At 51.4% G+C, this 23,296-nt stretch overlaps 1 protein-coding gene across 1 annotated transcript; it reads left to right on the top strand.

The window, feature by feature from the left end:
• On the top strand, window positions 1-23,063 carry DIXDC1 (DIX domain containing 1). The gene is made up of 16 exons (XM_056860229.1): window positions 1-69; window positions 3,646-3,758; window positions 6,046-6,194; window positions 10,553-10,642; window positions 10,735-10,788; window positions 12,308-12,358; window positions 15,650-15,754; window positions 16,380-16,433; window positions 16,723-16,815; window positions 16,920-16,991; window positions 17,888-17,974; window positions 18,111-18,272; window positions 19,882-19,948; window positions 21,252-21,360; window positions 21,544-21,652; window positions 22,948-23,063. The coding sequence occupies exons 1-16, from the start codon at window positions 47-49 to the stop codon at window positions 23,026-23,028; spliced, it is 1,419 nt and encodes a 472-aa protein (XP_056716207.1). The 5' UTR covers window positions 1-46; the 3' UTR covers window positions 23,029-23,063.
• Window positions 23,064-23,296: the final 233 nt, after the last annotated feature.

Genomic DNA, 23,296 nt, shown 5'->3' with positions numbered 1-23,296 from the left:
CTCCCGGGGAGACGGGTTCTGTGAGGGCAGAGGTTGACGGGGGATCATGGGAGGGAAGCAGGTCAAATGGTGAGCCACCGACGTGTGCTGTTGTCATTTAAATGGGGGGGGGCAGAGACGGGGAGGGGTGTTTGTGCAAATGCAGTGGATGAGGGGGAGGCGGGCTTGGTTGCTAAGACCCTTCCAGTGGTCCCTGGTCAACTGTTCATGGGGGCAAGGAAGGCAGGAAGGAATTGTGCTTTCCTGCACCATAAATCCTGCTGGGATTGATTTAATTTTCCAGACCTAATTTCCCTGTGTTTTAATGATGAAGGAATTGGAGCGCGTCCTTAAAAGACAGGTTCAAACACACGTTTTCCTCGTGGATAAGGTGCCGAACTATCCCCCCTCTTTTTCCAGGATACCAGTCAAAATGAATACTAGTCATGATGCATGCCTATTCTCTCCAGGATCAGAGGAGCAGGCCTGTTATATGAGGTGCTGTGGAACACAGGCAGGACAATGCTGCTGCCGTCGTCCTGCTTGTGGGCTTCCTAGAGGCACCTGGTTGGCCCCTGTGTGAACAGACTGCTGGACTCGATGGGCCTGGGCCTGATCCAGCATGGCTTTTCTTATGTTCTTATTGTGGAACTCCCTGCCCCAGGATGTGGTGATGGCTGCCAACTTGGAAGGCTTTGAGAAAGGAGTGGACATGTTCATGGAGGAGAGGGGTATTCATGGTTACTAGTCGTGATGCCTACCTATTCAGGATCAGAGGAACATGCCTATTATATCGGGTGCTGTGGAACACAGGCAGGATGGTGCTGCTGCAGTCGTCTTATTTGGGGGCTTCCTAGAGGCACCTGGTTGGCCCCTGTGTGAACAGACTGCTGGACTCGATGGGCCTGGGTCTGATCCAGCAGGGCTTTTCTTATGTCCTTATGTTCCTGCCCCTTTTATCTATGCAAGATTTAACCGATGGATGGAGGCAGCTTTTGATTGGTGCTTTTGGGCTGTAGCTGTAGACTCCAACTCTGTGGCTCGTTTTCTTTTTGAGGAGCCCCTATGGCTACTGGTGGTGATTCATGAGCCCACAAGGCTGTAAACAGAACTAGACTTGCACCACTAGCTCAGACGCTAGCAAGCTGCCTAGAGACAGAAGGTGTCTGAAATCCTGGTGCGACTGCAGTTTGGGTTGTTGAGCTTCCTTTGGGCTGCGTGAACCCCAAGATGTATTGTGCAGGGCTGGGGACGATCATTGTTTAAGGTTATTTTCCTGGGTGGATGTTGCCAGATGCCCCTCCTCTCCTGTTCAGGATCGCTGCCTACCGTTTGGCCTCCCAGCCGTAGCTCGCCTTGCCCCGGTCCCCGAAGGAAGGCCGCCTTTTTGGCCGTCCTGTTTCTGTGCGCTTGACGGCAGCCTGTCTGCTGTGCGTCAGCGTAACAGGTGAACCTGGTTCGGATATGGAAATAAAGTGGTGTGGAAAAGATCTACCCACCTGGCTGCTTTTAAAGGCACAAGAGCGGTACCGTGCAGTGATTCTCTCTGGCAAGGCTGTTCCCTCTTCCCGCTTTAGTCATTGCAACACTGCTGTCGTGACCAGCCATATGGAAAGCCCCCTGCTGATTTCAGATGGTTTTTGGGGTTTTTTTGGTTATCACCTGCACTTATGCAGAATTCCTGACACCCTGACGTCTCTCTGAGCCCATGCGGTTCCTCCTGAGGAGTCTGATTCAGAAGTGCTGGGAAGATTCCTGGAAATGTGCCTGAGAGGCATTCTTTTTCTTTTTCTCCAAAAAAATCTCTTCTGCTTTCTTCATCCCCATTTTTTCCTGTTTCTTTTGTTTGTTCCGTCTTTTGTTTCCATCTCTGGGAAAATGATACATTAACTCTTGCTCGCACTCGCAAGGATAAATTCTTTGGGGACGCATTAAATGGGTCAGTGGGTTTTAGATGCCGTTCGCTGTTGTCTGGGCGATGCGCACAGGAAGAATTTCCGGGAGGGGGAGAGGGAAGGGGTCTGAGAGGTTGGACAAGGGGAGGCATCTGGGAATGCCTGACATTTTTTTTTGGGGGGGGAGAGAGCAGGAACCTGCATTCAAGAGTGTAAAGTCCAGGTCAGGGGTTGGGGCCCCTCTCCTCGTGGGAATCCGCGATGGTTAAAAATAATCTTATTTGACTTTTGACTGGTGGCCGGTGGCCCCCCTTCATAGCCTCAGAAGCAAGAATCAAGAAGGATCTGGGAGAATGCAAAAAGCCTTGGTTAACAAATGGTAGCCCCTGCACATGAACACATGAAGCTGCTTTATACTGAATCAGACCCTCGGTCCATGGAAGTCAGTATAGTCTGCTCAGACCAGCAGCAGCTCTCCAGGGTCTCGGGCAGAGAAGACGAAGAAGAAGAGTTGGTTTTTATACGCCGGCTTTCTCTACCACTTAAGGGAGAATCAAACCAGCTTACAATCACCTTCCCTTCCCCTCCCCACAACAGACACCCTGTGAGGTAGGTGGGGCTGAGAGAGTGTGACTAGCCCAAGGTCACCCAGCTGGCTTCATGTGTAGGAGTGGGGAAACAAATCCAGTTCACCAGATTAGCCTCCGCCGCTCATGTGCAGGAGTGGGGAATCAAACCTGACTCTCCAGATTAAAGTCTACCGCTCCGAACCACCACTCTTATCCACTATACCACATCACCTACTTGCCTAGTCCCTTTAACTGGAGATGCCAGGGATTGAACCTGGGACCTTCTGCATGCCAAGCAGATGCTCTACCACTGAGCCACTGCCCCTTCTCAACGGCTCCTAATGAGAATCCCCATCATAAGATGTGTTTGCCTCCAAGTGAAACTGCTGTCACAGTATAGAACAAGCTGCTTGGTTTTTAGAATATGGGCTAAGCCCTCTGAGCTTTTATATATGTGTTAGGGTTGGGGATGGGGGAGCATAAAAAGAAGTTTCTTACCGCTCACACTTTGTTCAGCTAAGGGGATCGGCGGTAGAGGCAGCCCTACCGGAGGGGCAAGATGAAGTATCCACTGCAGACCATAGAGATTGAACACAATTGAAGGAGGCAAAACAGGGGAAAGAAAGACCTGGCCCTGGGGCAGCCTTCGGTGGGGAGTTTTCCTGCACTGTTGCATAGCTCCTGCCCTTCTCAAAGGGAATTTGCTGGTGGCTCGTTGCCTGGAAGACAGATGTCCTGGGTCTTTCCACTAATGTGCTCCTCTGAGAGCCAGTGTGGTGTAGTGGTTAAGAGCAGTGGTTTGGAGCGGTGGAGTCTGATCTGGAGATCCGGGTTGGTTTCCCCACTCCTTCACATGCAGCCAGCTGGGTGACCTTGGGCTATTCACAGCTCTCTCTGAGCTCTCTCAGCCCCACCTACCTCCCAGCGTGTCTGTGAGGAGGGGAAGGGGAGGGGATCGTAAGCCGTTTTGATTCTTCCTTAAGTGGTAGAGAAAGTCAGCGTATAAAAACCAACTCTTCTCCTTCTTCTTCTCCTTCTTCTGCTTCTTCTGCTTCTTCTCTGCTTATCCCTTAATTCAGTCTAGTTGGACGTCTTATAGCATGGGATACTTATTTATTTCACACACCAAGATGGGGGTTATTCCTTCCCTGCCAGTTTGCATTGAAAAGGACAGTTGCCTCCTCTTCTCTTCCCCTTCGCAGCCTCACGTCGCCCAGCCCAGTAAACAGTGCCAAGAGCGAGTCCAGCGCCACTCCTTCGGAGGAAAAGGCGGGATTTGACATTGTTCGTGAAGAGGAAGCCGAGGCTAGAACAGGTAGGGGAACGGTTAGCAAATTGTAGCCCCTACACATGAACACATGAAGCTGCCTTATACTGAATCAGACCATCTTGGTCCATCAGTCAGTATTGTCTACTCAGACCGGCAGCGGCTGTCCAGGGTCTCAGGCAGGGGTCTTTCACATCACCTACCTGCCTAGTCGTGGGACCTTTTGCATGCCAAGCAGATGCTCTACAAACAGCCACAGCAGATTCTCTACAAACTGAGCCACAGCTCCTCCCCTGTGACATGACTCTTATTCTTGGCAGCCTCAAGTCAATATGAAATTGTTTCCCCTGCTTTCACACCCACGGGACCTCGATACTGGTTTTTTGCTTTCCCATGTTTGCAAGTCAGTTGACCAGTATCGGCCAGCAGGTGCAGTTTTGTTTAAAAGGGTCTTTCTCCTGCTTTCCGTACCAGAACAACGTTTGCAAAGGAGAAATCCCAGGTGTCACAGCCTCTCGATGTGTAGCTCATAGAAACACCCAAAGTCTGAACTGCGTGACAAATGATGCATCTCCCCCCCCTCCGATTCAGGATTCCCCAAATAAGGGAGAGATGGCAGAGCTGCGGGGTCTCTGTACCTCATGCCCATGAGGTGGGTTTAGGGTTTCATTGATGGGTGGGTTTAAATCCCACGGCTCGAGTGATGGGGACACAACTGCAGCAGTCTCTTATTTGCAAAGGGAAAAGGTCCCAGAGAAGCCCCTTTTTATTATTCACGGTGCAGGGCAGGGGGCTTTGTCCTTAAACCAGGCAAGGGCGGGGGAACCCCTCAAAACAAAAGCCTGAAATCCCCAGTCTGAGTGAGTCTGAATTTATAATGCACAGAAGCTGGAACGGGGCCTGGGAAAATGCTGTTTCCAAGGCTGATTGTTGTTTTTTTTTTTAAAAAATGCTTCTGCTCAGTTATTTAGAGTCACTGCACCATCTGCGTTAGATGGGCGGATAGTTTGTTTGTACGTTGCATTCCTGTCCCATTTTCTCTTCCATTGTGGGAGTCAAGGGGGATTACATGGCCGTAGGAGGGGATCCCAGGTACTGACCTGATCCCAGTGGCTTCGCCCCTGCAAGGCTCCTGTGCAGTGGGTGTTCCGATAGATAATTGATAGCATGAATACTTGCAGCTGCCTTATACTGAATCAGACCCTAGGCCCATCACCCTAACCCTACTCAGACCGGCAGCGGCTCTCCAGGGTCTCAGGCAGAGGTCTTTCACATCACTTACCTGCCCGGTCCTTTTAACTGGAGATGCTGGGGATTGAACCTGGGACCTTCTGCATGCCAAACAGATGCTCTACCACTGAGCCACAGCCCCTCCCGTAGTGAGTGAGAGGGTTTCCAAATGCAGGAGTCCGAGTGGTACAGGTACAGGTGGGAGGGAGCCCTTGCGACTATGGCGAAGGAGCGTCATGCAGACACACTCTGGTGACTGGGAAAGCTGTATTTTTTGACATGGCCCTTTCCTCTGGACTTGGGTTAGTTCTTTTGTAGTTGGGTACAGCCCTACGAACTCTCACTGGGAGAGGTTTTGCGTGTTGGACAGCGGCATAGAGGTGCCTCTTGCTACCTGCAGGCACCCTCAAGAGAGAGACTTGGTGTGAGATATGGCAGATATGGTCATGGTTGCCAGCTTGGAAGGCTTGAAAAAGGTAGTGGACAAATTCATGGAGGACGGGGCTATCAGTGGCTACCAGTCGTGATGGATATTTACTCCCTCCAGTACCAGCTCATTCTATGACCTTAGGCAGATCATGAGAGGGAGGGCACCTTGGCCATCTTCTAGGCATGGAGTAGGTGGTCACTGGGTATGTTTGTGTGTGTGTGTGGGGGGGGTAGTTTGGAATTTCTTGCATTGTGCAGGAGGTTGGACTAGATGGCCCTGGTGGTCCCTTCCAGCTCTATGATTCTATGTACCAGAGATAGAATGCCTCCTGGAATCAGTTGCTGGGAAGCACAGGCAGGAGGATGCTGTTGCAGTGTTCCTGCTTGTGGACTTCCTAGAGGTAGTTGGTTGACCACTGTGCAAACAGAACGCTGGACTTGAGGGTCCTCTGGTCTGATCCAGCAGGGCTCTTCTTGCGTTCTTGTGGTGTGCCCTTCCTGCCAGCACTGATGGGTTTTCACCCCACTCCTTGGCATACTTTGAGAGTACAACAGTAGAAATGAAACATGGTGGGTGGGTCTCCCCTGCTATTCGCCACTGGCCCTTTCAGGGGAAGCTGGGCCCGTCTAGAGTGGTTCTGTTCTCCTCCCGACTGTGACATTGTTCCTCTTGCAGAAGAGACGGGCTGCCCCTTTTCCCTGGAGTGGCAGGCGCGCTGTCCTGCAGCGAGCTTGGAGACTTCATGGGAGGAGCAACTGCTGGAGCAGCAAGACCACTTAGAAAAGGAGATGGAGGAAGCCAAGAAGATGATTTCGGGACTACAGGTAGGAGCCTTTGCACCGTGCTGCGCAGTGGTAAAACAGTGGCAAAATAAAAATGTTTACTATATGCGCAGTTGTGTAGTGGCATGAGGGGAAGAATTTCCATGGGAGCCCGTGACATTTCTTTGACTACATTCCACACATAACAGTAGCAAACAGTGGTTAGCTGTCTGGGGGAAGGACTTTGTCCTCCCAGGTGTAAAACAGCAGGTGATACAGAAGTGCAACATCCCATAGCAGGAGCATGAACTTGAGTGAAAATGCCTGGACGGTGTATCACAACATGTGCAAAGTGCAAATTATTCTGCTAAGAGAAGAATAAGCGGGTAATGAAGAAGAAGAGTTGGTTTTTATATGCCAATTTTCTCTACCTTTTAAGGAGAATCAAACCACTCATGTGGTTTGGTCCGCCACTTACGTGGAGGAGCGGGGAATCAAACCCGGTTCTCCAGATTAGAGCCCACTGCTCCTAACCACTACACCACGTTGGCCCCCACAGCATTGGGAGTGATATCTACATTGGATCAACAACGGATCAAAATCCCGCGAGTTATTTGGATCATCCCAGAGCAGAAATGACTGAATCCATTTGGTTTTTACCAAGCCGGGTCTGAATGGTGTATTTTCAGATTTTCCTTACAGCAAGACTTGTTGGGCAACGAAGCCACAAGGCCTCACCTCGGTCCCCTCCATGACTCACCCTCCTCTGCTTCTGTGCCGTTCTGCTTTGGAGAGCAGACACTCTGGAGCAGAGACTCTGGATTCTCTCAAGAAACCAGGGTCTTTCTGTCCTGGGAACTGCACTGGGTTTTGAATGGTAAATATTTATGTAGGGATGAACAAAGGCTTCATTGTGCTGGCGGCTCCAAGCGGGGCAGGCAGAGAAAAGTGCCCTTGCAGCCACCGGTGAGACACACAACTGCTGGGTGCCCCCAGCAGAATTAGATCACGCAGCGTACCCTCGGAGGAGAGTGTGACCCCCCGCCCCGCCTTTTTTCCATGCCCCGGGAGCCAAGAGAGGCAGCTGGTGTTGCAACTGGCAGCTGCCTGGCACTGTTGCCCCCTCGTCTCCCAGGAGAAAAGGGGAGGCGGCTGAACCCCCTGCCCAAGAAACTGGATTTGCGTTGTCAGTTTTGCTCTTCAAAGGCAGGCTGCATCCGCTAGAAAACAGGATGAAGGAGAAGAGTTGGTTTTTATATGCTGACTTTCTCTACCACTTAAGGGAGACTCAAACCGGCTTACAATCACCTTCCCCTCCCCACAACAGACACCCTGTGAGGTAGGTGGGGCTGAGACAGTTTGAATAGAACTGTGACTGGCCCAAGGTCACCCAGCTGGCTTCGTGTGTAGGAGTGGGGAAACCAACCCGGTTCACCAGATTAGCCTGCCACTCATGTGGAGGAGTGGGGAATCAAACCCAGTTCTCCAGATCAGAGTCCACTGCTCCAAACCACCGCTGTTATCCACCACACCACGCTGGCTGTGGTAAGTCACTGTCTCCCACTTCCTTCGGACTGCATATCCTTTGGGGCAAAATTGGAGGAGGCCTTGGCACAGGGGATGCAAATATATACTCACTTTTTTTTTGCAAGAGGTTTTTTTTTTTAATTTGGCGAGGTATTCCTTCTTCCTGGATTGCAGAATGGAGCTGAACTGCTCGGCCTGTGCTCTTTCGGGATTTCAGTTAGACTGTCCTTGCCGGTGGGTAGCAGCCACTGATGTCCACCTCTGTCATTGGGATCGAAGGCCACGGTTCCCTTGCAGGCTGTATTTTAAAACTGCCAAGTTCTGAGATCCTCATCTCCTGCAGAGGCAATTCTTGTGATCTAAAAACTAACTCCTGTCTCCTGGATGCACACCTGGCCATGGATTGAGCTGTAATGCCATAGAATGTTTGCAAACATTCCGCCTGTTAAGGTAAAAGCTTTTAGTGCTGTTGCCAAAAAGGAACGGAGTAAGTTTGGCCAAACAAGGTCCTGCACACAGGAACACATGAAGCTGCCTTTTAGTGAATCAGACTCTTGGTCCATCAAAGTCAGTATTGTCTACTCAGACCGGCAGCGGCTCAGGCAGAGGTCTTTCACATCACCTACTTGCCTAGTCCCTTTAACTGGAGATGTCGGGGATTGAACCTGGGACCTTCTGCCCCTCCCAACATACACAGAACCGCCTCTGCTGTGTATGAACTAGATTTAGTGGCAACAGGCATTTGTGGGTTTTGTTGCCCATTTGGAAGGGCCCTTGGTTCTTCCATTGTGGACCTCAGGAGCATGCCTGCTTTCTGGGTCAGTATAACTGTCAAACTCCTACCTGCCAGTGCCAAATGTGCTGGAGATACAAACATCCCTTGAGATGAAGCTCTGCAAAAACCGCTCAGTTGGTTAATTAATTAAAAGTTTTCCCATGTGGTCCAAGGTACCTTACCATTCTAAAGTTAAAAACATACAAAGCTCAATAAAAGCCTGTTAACTCCCTCCTCTCACCAAAGTGCCTGCTGCTTCTACCTCATGAAAAACTCTTGCAAAAAAAAAAGCCATTACAGCGCCTCCTAAAAACTTGTAAAAATGGCTTCCCTCCATAACTCCTCAGGGAGCCTGTTCCACAAGGTGGGGGCCACCACACAGAAGAAGCAGGCTGTAGGAGATGCTGAATGGGTCGCCTTAAGTGGGGGAAACAACTTGAAGGTAGCAACCAGAAGACCGCAGTTGGCTCACCGGGACGTAGGAGGAGAGACGGCCTGTGAGACAGGTGCATTCTAGGCCACGAGGGGAGGGGCTGTGGCTCAGCGGTAGAGCATCTGCTTGGCATCCAGAAGGCCCCAGACTCCATCCCCGGCATCTCCAGGTTAAAGGACGAGGTCGTAGGTAATATGAAAGACATCTGCTTGAGACCCTGGAGAGCTGCTGCCAGTCTGAGTCGGCAATACTGACTTTGATGGACCAAGGATCTGACTCATCATCAGGCAGCGTCGTGCGTTCAGGGGCTTTAAGTCATAACCCGCACCTTGAACTGGATCCAGAAACAAACTGGCAGTCGGTGTAGCTGTTTTGAAACAGGCGAAATGCGTTCCCATCGGCTACCCCTTGACAATCGCCAGGCTGAACCAGCTGCAGTTTCTGGATGGTTTCCAAGGGCAGCCCAACCTAGAGTGTGTTACAGTAATATAGCAGGGAGACATAAAAGGGCTGCACCAGTCACAGGAGATAAAAAATAACGCCAAGGCAAATGGTGCAAAATACGTGAAAATATATTTTATTACTCAGATTAGAAATTCCCTCCACGTTTCGCCCAAGAGGCTTCCTCAGGGGAATCTGTAGTTCTGGCAGTGGTCCTTCAAAGAAGAGTAAGCTAGCTGGGTGACCTTGGGCTAGTCACACTCTCTCAGCCTCACCTAACTCACAAGGTGTCTTTTGTGGAGAGGGAAAGGGAAAGTGATTGTAAGCCAGTTTGATTCTTCCTTAAGTGGTAGAGAAAACCTCCGCCTCCTCCTCCTTCTTCTCTGGTAAATTATGTGAGAGATGTGGCAACTTTTCTCTTTATAGTGCCAAGAAAAAAATTAATCTTCATTTCTCCCTTTTTTAAAGGGTGAAATGGCAGATGAATATGCAAAATGGCTGTTAAATGTAGGGAAAGGAATTCAGAAATTCCTAGTTCATGCTGACCACCCCAGAGCCCCCCCTGCCTTCTGCCTGGCTCGTTTTCCTAGCAATTACTGTTCTAATTTTTTTGTTTAGATTACTCTTTCTTGGACGCTTATCAGACTTTGTCCCCAAAGGGGCCTCTGCTGAAGCAGCAGCCTCTTTCCTTGCCTTTCATTTTTTAAGATGTCATCTAAGGATAGTTTCAGAGGGTAGCTGTGTTGGTCTGCAGTAGAGGAACTAGATCCGAATCCAGTAAGACCTTCTTTCTTTATTTTTTCGATTTGTAGTTCGCTCTCCCTGGCCGAAGCCAGGCTCAAAGCGGGTAACATCATTTAAAATACATCATGAATAATCAGTAGCAAAATTAACCATAAATTCTAAATTCAAAACAACAAAATCCCAATTAAGACCAACAAAATGCCAGTCAGAGACCAACAAGATTTTCAGGGTATGAGCTTTCGACTTACCTGACAACGGGAGCTGTGACTCTCGAAAGCTCATACCCCCAAATATCTTGTTGGTCTCTAAGGTGCTACGGGACTCCGATTTAGCTCGTCTAGGGACAGCACTCCATTTTTTGCCCCCAGCTGAATGCCAGTTGTCGAAATGGACGCAGGCACGTCTTCCGCTCTGGTCCTCTTAAGACAAGGTTGAAATTCTCCCCGGTGCTTTTCCAGGGAGGCAGCTGACCAGGTTTCCGTGCCTTTCTTCTTTTGCCAGGCTTTGCTGCTCAACGGGTCGCTACCTGAGGACGAGCAGGAGAGATCGCTTGCCCTTTGTGAGCGGGAGGCCTGCCCGGAAGAGCAGCTGGTGAGTGAGAACGCCTCGTCCACTTTCAGAAACCGCTTTTGTGTGTTGCTCTGCCTGAGCGCCCATCAGTAACGGCAATGTTTTGCACTCAGATTATCATCCGAAGCCGACTGGACCAGAGCATGGAAGAGAACCAGGAGCTCAAGGTAAGAAGGTGCAGGCTCAAGTCAGAAAGAGAGCTTCCTTCAGTACTTAAAAGGTTAGAAAATGCTCAGCAACTGGAGGGACAGCAGCATCCTAAAGGTGTGGGCCATGAGGGGGCTGTTAAAGGGGAGGCAGCTATGTTTGGAGATAGTGCTTTGGAGGTGAACTGAACATGGCCGTGGCTCAGTGGTAGAGCATCTGCTTGGCATGCAGAAGGTCCCAGCTTCAGTCCCTGGCATCTCCAGTTAAAGGGACCAGGCAAGTAGGTGATGTGAAAGACCTCTGCCTGAGACCCTGGAGAGCCGCTGCCAGTCTGAGTAGACAATACTGACTTCGATGGACCAAGGGTCTGATTCAGTGTAAGGCAGCTTCATGTGTTCATGGCATTTTCTTTTTTAATAAGCTGCAAAATGGTGGAAAGGATAGGTTAGTCCAATCCCCTTCCGCCCCGAGTCAACCACGGGCTTTTCTGCACTACCACTTTTCTAAGTTGCGGAAGCCCTGGATCTGACACACAAGTCTAAACGTTTGAAGGCTCAGGGTGAAGTCTCCTGTGCTTATTTTCTCCATGGCTGTAGGGCTCAACCAGGGATGTTCCGGCATATGGCAACCCAGTAGGGTTTTCAAGGCGAGAGATGTTCAGAGGAGCTTTGCTATTGCCTGCTTCCCTGTCACGACCCTGGTATTCCTTGGAGGTCTCCCTTCCAAGTATTAACCAGGGCCGACCCTGCTTAGCATCTGAAATCTGACGAGATGAGGCTGGCCTGGGCTGTCCAGGGCAGGGCTTAATACAGATCTCTAAATATTAGGCTTAGACTGCCCGTATGTTACCAGGCTTTTCTGTTTGACCAAGAGGACTAGAAACTCATGCTTGGTCCCACAGGAGTCTTTCCATTCCATTTTAATAATTGGCATTCTTCAGCTTTTCTGCATCCTCCACCCTGTCATGGTATCGCTTCCCTCTCCTGCCACAGAAGGATATCAGGCCCAGCTCTCCATACGCTTGTCCGGTACTATCCTGAAACGCTGTGCTCTGTTTGGGAAACTGTCCGGCGAGGCGGTTGAGGTTTCTGCCCATGTCTGGATGTAAACGTGTTCGTTGGGCAGATGAAAGCAGCCCTGTCATGCCTCTTCCATCTGGGGCCAGTGCTGGGGGTTGGCTGGGAGCCCAGCGTTTGTCGCTGCGCCCCCAGCACTCGATTGAAAGGGCGATTTCAAGGGATTGACGGCTTTCCCGTTTCCCCTTTAATGTTGAGCGCTTAAGGGAACCGTGGATGCCCACAGGGCTGGGAGTGGGGGAAGAGTCTTAATGCAGGAATCGATTTCTCCTTTATGGTTCCTCCAGGCTCCTTAAAATAATTCCCGCTCCCAAATCTTGTTCTGATTTTTCAGGGGGAAAAGAGGCTTATTTTACATTGGGGGAGGGTGACAGAACTGGGCAGGGCTGGGGGAGAGGTGGGGCTGATTGGGAAATGACGACATGGAGCTGTCATTGTGACCTGAACTCTGTCGAATTTGCAGAAGGAACTGCTGAAGCACAAGCAAGAAGCCAGAAATCTGCAGGGAATGAAGGTGAGGAAAGAGAGGAAGGGACTTGGTGGGGCTGGAGAGCAAGGAAAGTGCGGAAATACCCCCACAGCGTCTTCTTACTCACTCCTGGAAGCATGGATGGTATAGTGGTTAAGAGTGGTGGTTTGGAGTGGTGGACTCTGATCTGAAGAACCAGGTTGGTTTCCCCACTCCTCCACATGAAGCCTGATGGGTGACCTTGGACTAGTCACAGCTCTCTTAGAGCTCTCTCAGCCCCACCTACCTCACAGGGTGTCTGTTGGGGAAGGGAAGGTGATTGTAAGCTGGTTTGAGTCTCCCTTAAGTGGTAGAGAAAGTCAGCATATAAAAACCAACTCCTCCTCCTCTTCTTCTTCTTCGATGGCGCTCACAGGGCACAGTAGGAGCAGGAGACACGCACTTTTAGAAATCCGCCTCCATGACCGTACAGAAAAAAGTGTGTCCTGGAAACTTTTGAAGTAACGCCCACTTTCACTCCACGCTGTGGGAACATGGTCTCAAAGAAACGGAGGGGTTGTGAGTTCCATTCTCCTCTTTAGAAGTGGAGGGTTAGTCCAAGCAGCAGCCTGGGAATTATGGACTTCGGGCCTCTGCTTTGGATCAGCCCCAGAGCGGATGCTGACCTTATGCGAGGTGCACAAAATGTCTCACCTGCATTCGGATGCTTGAAGAGCCAGTGTGGCGTAGTGGTTAAGAGCGGCGGACTCTAATCTGGAGAACCGGGTTCGATTCCCCACTCCACATGAAGCCTTCTGGGTGACCTTGGGCCAGTCACAGTTCTCTCCGAACTCTCTCAGCCCCACCTACCTCACAAGGTGTCTGTTGTGGGGAGAGGCAAGGAAGGTGATTGTAAGCTAGTTTGATTCTCCTTAAAAAGGTAGAGAAAATTGGGGTATAAAAACCAAGGCCATTTATGCATGAGAGGTTTTGCCTTGGATTTGCCGCTCTCTAGATGCACATTTTCCCCCACTTGAATTCTCAAAACCCTGCATGGGGGCTTATTTTTGAGTTTTGAGAATTTGGATGGGGAAAATATGCATCTAAAGAGCGGCAAATCCAAGGCAAAACTTCCCATGCATAAATGGCCTCTTCTTTCAGAGTGTAAAGTTGCCCAGGGGCCAATTAAAAACATGACAAGTCGATGGGGGTTGGGGCCCCCCCATGAAGAGCGATTAGAGTAGCATTTGCATTTGTGCTGAATGTGCAAATGCTGATTTACGAGTCAGACTGCAAGCACACAACGTGGGTTTCTGCAAGCAGCAAAATGAAGGCGGAAACAGCCTTTATGCTGGGATTCACGTTCTAAGGGACAAAGCAGAACTTGATCAACCCCTGGTTGCTTGGACCTCAATTGAAAAAAAGCCCTGTTTATTTTCATTTTACAAATCAATATAACCAACTGTAAATGTCCATTCCCCCTCCCTCTCACCCCCCATGTTTCCTGTTCACATCATGACTCAAATAACGTGTGTTATTTGTTTAGTGGCCTTAGTAATTACTACCCTTTGCTCCTCCATAAAGTGATCCTGACCTGTGGTGAGAATTTGCAGCTAAGTCTCAGACTTTCCAAATGCAGTTGTTCCCTGGTGAGGGTTCTTCCACTGCTGCATAAGGACATGGTGGGCTGCCATTAATACACCCTGAATTACGGTTTTGTGAAAAGAAGCTGCATCTCCATCACAAGCAACTCACAGTTCTTGATGCCAACAGGGATAATTTCCCAAAATTCTTAAATTTTAAAACAAGTCCACTATGCGAGCAAGTCCCTCCGTCAAAGTGTCCTGTCCAGCAGTCCATACCCCTCCTCCCCCTTTGTTGCTGTCAGGTCGCACCTGAATTATGGTGACCCTGCGGAGTTTTCAAGGAAAGATGTTCAGAGTTGGTTTGCCATTGCCTGCCTCTGTGTAGCCACCCTGGGCTTCCTTGGCGGTCATCTGTCCGAGTACTAACCAGGGCTAACCCTGAAGAAGAAGAAAAAGGCCTTTTATGCATGGCTATTTCCAGGGCCGGTGCTACCATTAGGCAAACTAGGCAGTCGTCTAGGGCGCAGACCTCAAAGGGGTGCAGAACTGACCCGAGGGGCCATTTTTTTAAAAAAACTAGCAGTTTCAAGTTTTGTGTTTTTATTTTTTCTACAAGACATTTGTTTTTGAAGACTGGTTTGCAATGGGTGGGGGGGGGCGCCTAGGGCGCAAAAAAGCCTGGCACAGGCCCTGGCAGTCATCCCTCTGCAGTCATCCCTCCGACGGCTTAGGCCTTTGTTTGGATTATGCATTCTGTTTCTGACTGTCAGAGGTCGCCTCGCTCTCCCCCTGGGCTTCCCTGCATTTTGCCCGTGTTTTCAAATTTGAGATAAAACAGGTCCCTCCAAACGCACCCACAAACAGGAAGACTGCCACAGCATCCTTCTGCCTGTGTTCCCCAGCAACTGATACAAAGAGGCATGCTGCCTGTGGTACTGGATGAGATGGGGCTATCCTGTATATGTATCTTATCTTACTTGGAATTAAATTCCAGAAAACTGAGGAACGTGAAAAAGAGGTTCCTCATATTAACTCATAAGCACTTATTGGGGACATCTGATAGAACTGCCAGTGTTCTGCTGCTATTTCCCGACTTAGCAGTGTCCCCCAACTTTTCATACACAATGTCTGTGTTTCTGTTCACAAAAGCACTATATTTGATACTGAACCCGGCCCCAGAGCACGGATCAAAAAACCTGCACAACAGGGCCAGGTACTGAAAAATAGGTTTCTACAAATGAGGGGAAGAAACCCAGATTTGTAGGAAAATGTTCACTTTTAAAAAATGGAGGGAAGAGAAGAAAATTCAAAAGATTTCCACACGTCGAGATCTTGTGATATTACCTCACACGATCTCTGCAGCCATTTTGGATTGCCTAAACCTCTGCCAACCATCTACAGTTTCCTGGGTGATTGAGAATGGCTGCTGCAGTTTCATTTGGAAACCTGAGGTGAGTTTGGCAGGGAGGGGGAGAAGAAGGGAGAGGCAGGAAACACAAGAAGGAAGATGGTGGGGGAGAAAGTTGGCATATAAAAACCAGCTCTTCTCCTTCTTCTCCTTCTAATATGAAGAACCGGGTTTGATTCCCCATTCCTACACACGAAGCCTGCTGGGTGACCTAATAAGGCTAGGCCTATGCCCATCCTGCTGACCCAGGCTGATACCTGCAGGTCTCTTTCCCCGGTAGCTAGGACCTTGCCCTCCCCTCTCCCCTCTCCCTCCCCATAGTGCCTGTCGATCTTTTTGAAGAGGGTGCACTTATTTTCCCAGGATGCCTTGCAGCAGCGGCTGGCTCAGCAGGATGCTCTGATTCTTCAGCTCAAGCAAGAGTTGCTGAGAGCCAACATGGACAAAGAAGAGCTGCACAGCCAGCACGTGAGTGTGTCCTTTTTATGCGCGCGTGGATAGGGCCGTCAAGTCACACTGTGGGGTTTTCAAGGCAAGAGGTGAACAGAGGTGATTGGCCATGGCTTGCCTCTGCGTAGCAACCCTGGACTCCCTTGGGGGTCTCCCATCCAAGTACTTACCAGGACAGACCCTGCTTAGCTTCTGAGATCTGACAAGATCGGGCTAGCCTGTGCAATCCAGGTCAGGACGTCATACTGCAGGCAGCCTCTGCAGAGGCCACGGAGCAAGGAGCCCAGTCTGTTTTGGGGTGAGTTAGAATGTGGGGATGAGGCATGGCTGGTGAAGATGGCCAGCAGTAACAAGAAAGATAAAGAGGGGATTTGCCCCTGCAGGTCACCAGTTAGCCTAGCTCCATCTTGAGCAGAACTGGCCCAGAGCCGCACCTGTTGACTTGCAGTCCATTCTGGACGAAAGAGGCTGGACGGGCTTGAGAGAGCCAGGGCGACAGGCAGGACCCCCACGAAGCTCCTGTTGTGCTTTGCTCTTGTTGGCTTTGGGTCTTGCTGAATGCTGGGCCCGGTCCCTCGTGCCAGTGCCTAGCGGTAAGTGCCAGGGGCGCACCCACCTGATGTGCCACCTTGTGTTTGCACAGGCTGACCTGCAGAGGAAGGTGGAAGAGAGGAATCGGCTGCTGGCGGAATACAAAGTAAGGGGGCCTTCCTGCCTTTCAGGGTTGGGGAGGGGCCGTGTGGTCATTGCAATGGCAGCAACCCCCGCCCCCCATCCATCTCCTGTGCCTCTACAAACCTGCCTCTTTTGCCAAGTTGACTCCTTGGCCGGTGGCCGAGCTGCTCTGCGTCCCTGTGGCATCCAAGCAGCCTGGAGCCCTGGGAGGGGGGGCCTAGTCAACCTCTCCAAAGAAGCGACGGCTGTACGGGCTGCACTGACCGTTGCCTCCCCCCTTGCTGAAGCCCCCCGTTCTCCACGTGTTGCAGAAGGAGCTGGCCCAGAAGGACCGGCACCTACACCAGCACCAAGCCAAGATGGACGAGATGTTGCGGCAACTCTCCGAGGCCAGCTACCAGCAGGTAGGCCACCCCCACCCCACCCCCACCGCCAGACGTGCCCCCCTCCCAGCCCCTGCCCCCCTCCCAGCCCCTGCCGTCCCTTGACCCGCTTCTTCCCTCTGCAGGCAGATTTGGAACGGGAGCTGGAGCACAAAGAAGCCCTGTTGGCTCAGTGTATGAAGAAGGATGCCGAGGAGGTGGGTGGGGCTTTAGCAGTGAGCAGTGGCTTACAGAGGTTGTATGGGGGGGGGGGCAAAGTTTCTTGGCTTGCCTAGCTCCAGATGCTTCTTCAGCCGTTCCAGCACCAACCCTTGATTGCACACAGTAGGTAGAACAGCAGCTTCATAAGATCAGGCTGCTAGGTAAGAAGAAGGTGCCATCAGATCGCGACCAACTGATGGTGACCCCATTCTCAGGGCTTTCCAGGCAAGAGACAGTTTGCCAAGGTGGTTTGCTGTTGCCTTTGCTGTTGCCTTCCTCTGCATAGCAACCCCAGTCTTCCTCGGTGGTCTCCCATCCAAGAACTGACTCTGGCCGACCCTGCTTAGCTCCCAAGAGCCGGGGCCAAACTGGGCTATTGAGGCTGCTCAGAGAGCCTCTGGTTTGATACCCCACTCCTCCACATGAGCGGAGGATGTTAATCTGGTGAACTGGGCTGGTTTCCCCACTCCCACACATGAAGCCTGCTGGGTGACCTTGGGCCAGTCACAGTTTTCTTAGAGCTCTATTTTTAAAGCGCCAACTAAATCTGGGAATTGGCAGGGAGGCAGAGGTGCCTAGTGATAGCATGGGCTTTAGCCATTGGCACCATGCAGCATCAGCTCCTGCTGCCCAGTTGCAAAACTGTTTCCCCCCTCCCTCCCCCTGGCTCTACAGAGGTGGAGGAGTGGAGCATTGGCATTCGTTGCCATGAGGGTGTTACCCAGATATCTCCCGAGCTCCACTGTCTCTTTTCTTCCTTGATCGCCTGTAGAACAAGGTGGCAAATTAAGTTGGATTCCTGCTACATCTTGCCCCCCTGGGAATTCCCTGTGGGGGAAGGTCTGGCCTGGCCTCTGAAGGTCTGGGGGTGTTTTTTTATCTCACCAAGCAGGTGATCGTCTACAGCAACCACAGCTCTCAGAGCAACGGCTTCCTGCAACCCTCAGGGAAAGGAGCAACTTCCACGACGCACCGAGGGGTGAGTGCCTTCCCCAGCCTCCCTCAGGTCTCTGCGGAGCACCCTCGCCCTGCAGAGAGGCGGGCACGGGGATGTGGGCAGAGGACCCCTACCGCTGACGCCCGCTTTCTCTGATTCCGGCCACCCGCGCGGACAGACCAACGACCTGCAGCTGGTGCGCGAGGCCCTGCGGAGCCTGCGGAACAGCTTCAGCGGCCACGACCCCCAGCACCACACCATCGACAGCTTGGAGCAGGGCATCTCCAGCCTGATGGAGAGGCTGCACCGCCTGGAGGTGCAGAAGAGGCAGGAGAGGCGGGTAAGAGGCGTTCCTGGGGCGAGGCTGGGCGGCTCGTCCAGAGACACTTTTTCTCTGTAAGTCGCTCGCCTGCTCTGTGTTCTCAGGATGTTTCACTCGGGGCTGAATGGGGTCACCTGCGCATGGGAGGGGATTGTTGGCGTCCTGCCGGAGTAGGAAACAGCCTTCCTGTCCAGTTCCCTCCTCGCTTGCCACGTGCAGCAGATGGCCCCAGGATCCCTCTTGCATGCAGGTCACCTGGGATGCCCCCTGCTCACGCAGTCCTGTGAGGAGCTTCTTACTGCAAAGACAGGGAGTCATGCAGGCCTGCGGGGAGTTTTGTCTACAAAGACGGAGGCTCCCTGGAATAGCAGCCCTTGGAGCGCATTCTGCCAGCAGAGGGCCCAAGAAAGTGGGATTGGGGGATGCCTCCGGCTCTCGGCTCCCGTTCCTCTGCTGGGTGGCCCCATGCCTTTGGGCAGAGGACCAGTACCCGCCAGATGGGCGACTCCCTCCCATGGAAAGCAGCAAGGGTGATCCATGTGCAATCTGGAGGCTCAAGGAGCCACTGTGGGCATCTATCACTGCGGGGCTTTTGGAAAAAACCTTGTGTTGTCCGCACTGTTCCCCCTCGGGGGTCGCGTTGCTGACATTACGGAGGGCTCGTGGTCCCTTTGCCTCTGACTGGTGCGGTCTTGCTTTAGGCCTTTTAATCAGCATTGCCCATCTGTTGTTTTTCTTTCCGGTGACCTTTCAGTTAGAGGACTGGTGGGGGGGGGGCATCTCGTGTGTGTCACTGTTGTGTGGCAGGCAAACTTGTGGCTGGCGAGCTGCGTCCTCTGCCTCGCTTGTTCTGCTCAGCAGTGCGGGCAGGGGGGCAGTAGAGAGCCGGCTGTCAAAAGAGCTGTTTGTTTATGTGTTTTTAGTGCATTATTTTATAATTTTACATGTATTTCTAATTGCTCGAATGTTCTAATGTCTTTTAAGTTAGCCGTTTTGTGGACCTGGATCAGGTGGAAAGGTGGCATAAAAATGTTTTAATAACAACAGTTAGTAAAAATAAATATTAGTCATGATGCATCCCTATTATCTCCAGGATCAAAGGAGCATACTGGTTATCTTAGGTATTGTGGAACCCAGGCGGGGCGGTGCTGCTGCCGTCGTCTTGTTTGTGGGCTTCCTAGAGGCACCTGGTTGGCCACTGTGTGACCAGACTGCTGGACTTGATGGACCTTGGTCTCATCCTGCATGGCCTTTCTTACGTTCTTACGTTTATGTAACAACAACAGTAATAGCAGGCTTAGACCTTGGAACCTGGGCTTCATAGAGGGCCTGTTCATTGACTCATGGAAAAATAACTTTCTACATCTCTTCCAAATACACAAAGAAAAGAGTTCAGATTGCGGATCTTTTGGGTTTTTGGTGCCAGAGGGGGCTCAATTCCAGGGCCTGTTGGATGACCTTGGGTTAGTCACATCTCTCTTAGAGCTCTCTCAGCCCCACCTACCTCACAGGGTGTCTGTTGTGGGGAGGGGAAAGGAAGGTGATTGTAAGCTGGTTTGATTCTCCCTTAAGTAGTAGAGAAAGTTGGCTTATAAAATCCAACTCTTCTTCTTTCCTTCTCATCTAGGGTAGAGGGAAGTCGCCCGCCGGCCACCCAACCAATGAGTGCCGAGACTCCTGGTCCTCCAACTCCAGTGAGTGTGATTCCAGAGCTGCCCTCCTCCCAACCCAGCGGCAGTTTCATGCTTTTCGGGCTGCTGCGTGCACCTCCTTCCAGGAGACTGGGGAGGGCTGGCTTCTCATTCCCGTTACCCCTCCGAGCCATCCCCCGGTCTTGACTGTTGGTTTTGGGAATCCGCCTGGGTTGGGTTGTCAGGGGACTGCTACAGCCTGTGGGCACAGGGTTGCCAACCCCCGGGTAGTAGCTGGAGATCTCCCGCTATTACAACTGATCTCCAGCCAATAGAGATCAGTTCACCTGGAGAAAATGCAATTTGACTCTACGGCATTGAAGTCCCTCCCCTCCCCAAACCCCGCCCTCCTTAGTCTCTGCCCCAAAAACCTCCTGCCGGTGGCGAAGAGAGCCCTGGCTACCCTGTGTGGGCATGAAGGATGAATGATATTTGGAGATAAAGCAGGAAAGGCCACATTGCAATGTTCCAGTGGATTTATTACAACCCAGATCTGTCATCTAGTGGCTGTGGCTGGTACTGCCGTCCCTTTTCCCTAAGCTCTTCCATCACTCAGTTAATCGGATGTCCGCACATTTGACTTTTTCTTTGGGACTTTTTTACCCGCACAAAGGTTGTTTTGCACTGCTGAACTATTACTCTTCCACACTTAGCCGGAAGTAGGCTTAAAAGTACAGTTCCACCCAGACCTTTCTGTAGGTCTATGTAACTCTCCATAAAATCCAAGCGATACCTGTCCCCACAGGCGAGGGCCTGTTTTACATTTACTTGGAAGTAGGCACATGATTGCTCGCTTTAAGTACTGAGCTGTTCCTGTTGGCAGCAGAGGATAGGACTCGCAATAATGGGCTCAAATTGTGTGCGGGAAGGTACCGGCTGGATATTAGAATTTTTTATTTTTTTTACAGTAAGAGTTGTTTGATGGTGGAATCGACTGCCTAGCGAGGTGGTGAGCTTCCTCTCACTGGCAGTCTTTAAGCAGTGGCTAGACAAGCACTTGTCAGGGATGCTGTAGGCTGATCCTGCATTGAACAGGGGGTTGGACTAGATGGCCTGTATGGCCCCTTCCAACTCTATGATTCTAATATCCCCTTTTTCTTTCTGGCAGCAGTCTTCCGGGGTCCTTGGCAAAGCTATTTCTAGTGTTTCCCAGCTCTGCCACCCAAGATTCTTTAAAAAAAAAAAACCCTTAAAAACAGGGTCTGAATTTGGGGTTTCTGCATTCAAAGTATGTGCTACCCCTTTGCTTTCCCCATACAGTGGGAAGTCTGTCTTCTCACTGCTGCCCGGATTCCTTTCTTTGCAGAACTGCCTCATTCTCACAGCACCCCAGCGATGGGCAGCAGCGCCTGCACCAAAGTGCTCTACTTCACTGATCGCTCCCTCACACCTTTCATGGTCAACATACCAAAGAGGTGAGGCCAGCAGCCCTGCCTTGCATTCCTGTGGCAGGAACCAGGCGAGATTTCTGCTTCTGCTTGGGGGCTTCCTCTCCCGGCAGGACGTGCACCACTGGCCCCCGAGAGGCCAGGGCCCAGGGCCCCGCCGCAAGGTCTCAGCAGGGGCGGCTGACCTCCTTTCTGCTCTCGTGTGGACAGGTTAGGTGAGGTGACCCTGAGGGACTTCAAAGCGGCTATCGATCGGGAAGGAACGCACCGGTACCATTTCAAGGCCTTGGATCCGGAATTCGGCACCGTCAAAGAGGAGGTAGGAGCCATAGGATTTTCAAGGCGAGAGATGTTCAGAGGTGGCTTGCTATTTCCTGCCACTTGTAGCAACCCTGGACTTCCTTGGTGGTCTCCCATCCAAGTACTAACCAAAGCCACCCCTGCTTAGCTTCTGAGATCAGGGCTCTTCCACAATACTAGAACTGAAGTCCAAAGGCGGGCGATTGAGGAAGTCGTGTGCTGCTGTCTTGTGGCAACCCCTTGAGATTTTTCAAGGCAAGAGACGTTCAGAGGTGGTTTGCCATTGCCTGTTTTTGGGTAGCAACCCTGGACTTCCTTGGTGGTCTCCCATTCAAATAATAACCAGGGCTGACCCTCCTTAGCTTCTGAGATCCGATGAGATCGGGCTGTGCTGAGCTAGCCAGGGCAGGACAACCTCTAATGGTGGTGTAAAGGGCCGTCAAGTCACAACCAGCTTATGGTGACCCTGTAGCATTTTCAAGGCAAGAGATGAACCAAGGTGGTTTGTTATTGCCTGCCTCTGCGTAGCAGCCCTGGGCTTTCTTTGGGGAGCGGGGGGGTCTCCCATCCAGTTACTAACCAGGGCTGACCCTCCTTAGCTTCCAAGGTCTGACGAGATTGGGTTAGCCTGGGGCATCCAGTTGAGGGCATCTGCTTGTAAAGGGAGGCAAAATGGCAGTGGGCCCAGGAGGCCCCTTTCTCATCTCCATATGCTCAAGTCTTGCCAGTATCGTGGCGGGGGGAAGGGGAGGCGGGACTGCCAGTCTAAAGTACAGTTAGGGAAAGTGCATGAAACAACCTGACACACACACACCCAATGAGGGCTCCAGGCAGAGAATGAAGTCTCCAGACAAATCAGCTGTTGTGGGTGTCCAATCAGTGGCGCACCAGAGCTGTGAGATCTTTTCTTGTTTGATTTGACTCAACAAGGACTGGGTTTTGCTGCACCCGATGAAGATGACACAATTTTTCGGCATAAGAACATAAGAAGGGCCATGCTGGATCAGACCAAGGTCCATCCAGTCTGGCAGTCTGTTCACACAGGGGCCAACTAGGTGCCTAAGAAGCCCACAAACAAGGCTACTGCAGAGCAGTTAAACATTGAGCAGGCTGTCATTTGCAGGGCCCGCAGCCTGTTTGCATGTCACTGCTGGATTTGGAGAAGTGTGAAAGTTTGCTGGGGATTGAACCTGGGACCTTCTGCGTTCCAAGCAGATGCTCTACCACTGCACCACGGCCCCAAACGTCTGTGCCATATCTGATGACCAACAGTTTCCCAGATGTCCCTGATTTTCTTTTCTGCTTTTCCATTAGGTTTTCCATGATGACGACATCATCCCCGGGTGGGAGGGGAAGATTGTAGCCTGGGTGGAAGAGGACCACGGGGAGAACTGATCGGATCCCTGTGACGCCTTTTATTGTGAAGCCCTGTCACTGACCAGGGCACTGACCAAAAGGGGTGCAAACTGGGATGCATCTGATTCAGACTGCCAAAAGAAAGAGATGGACTTCTTGCAAAACGACGGGTATAATGCTCCTCCACATGCGAGGGCATCCGGCACTTGAGTTCTGCGGCCAAATGTTGTGACGTTCAAAAATCCTACACCGTTGGGAATGAATCACCTCTCGTCATTCCATCTGTGTTGGCCTTAACGTCATGTTT

The sequence above is a fragment of the Euleptes europaea genome, chromosome 14 (assembly GCF_029931775.1).
Source record: "Euleptes europaea isolate rEulEur1 chromosome 14, rEulEur1.hap1, whole genome shotgun sequence".
Classification (NCBI taxonomy): Eukaryota; Metazoa; Chordata; class Lepidosauria; order Squamata; family Sphaerodactylidae; genus Euleptes; species Euleptes europaea.
This window is presented reverse-complemented; position numbering and strand designations above follow the sequence as displayed.

What these genes read in the sequence shown, in the direction of transcription:
- DIXDC1 (XM_056860229.1), top strand. Translation starts at nt 47, where the DNA reads ATGGGAGGGAAGCAGGTCAAATG. An exon ending in AAGAGCTGCACAGCCAGCAC is followed by an intron (nt 15,755 to 16,379) that starts GTGAGTGTGTCC and finishes GTGTTTGCACAG; the next exon opens with GCTGACCTGCAGAGGAAGGT. An exon ending in CCGAGGCCAGCTACCAGCAG is followed by an intron (nt 16,816 to 16,919) that starts GTAGGCCACCCC and finishes TTCCCTCTGCAG; the next exon opens with GCAGATTTGGAACGGGAGCT.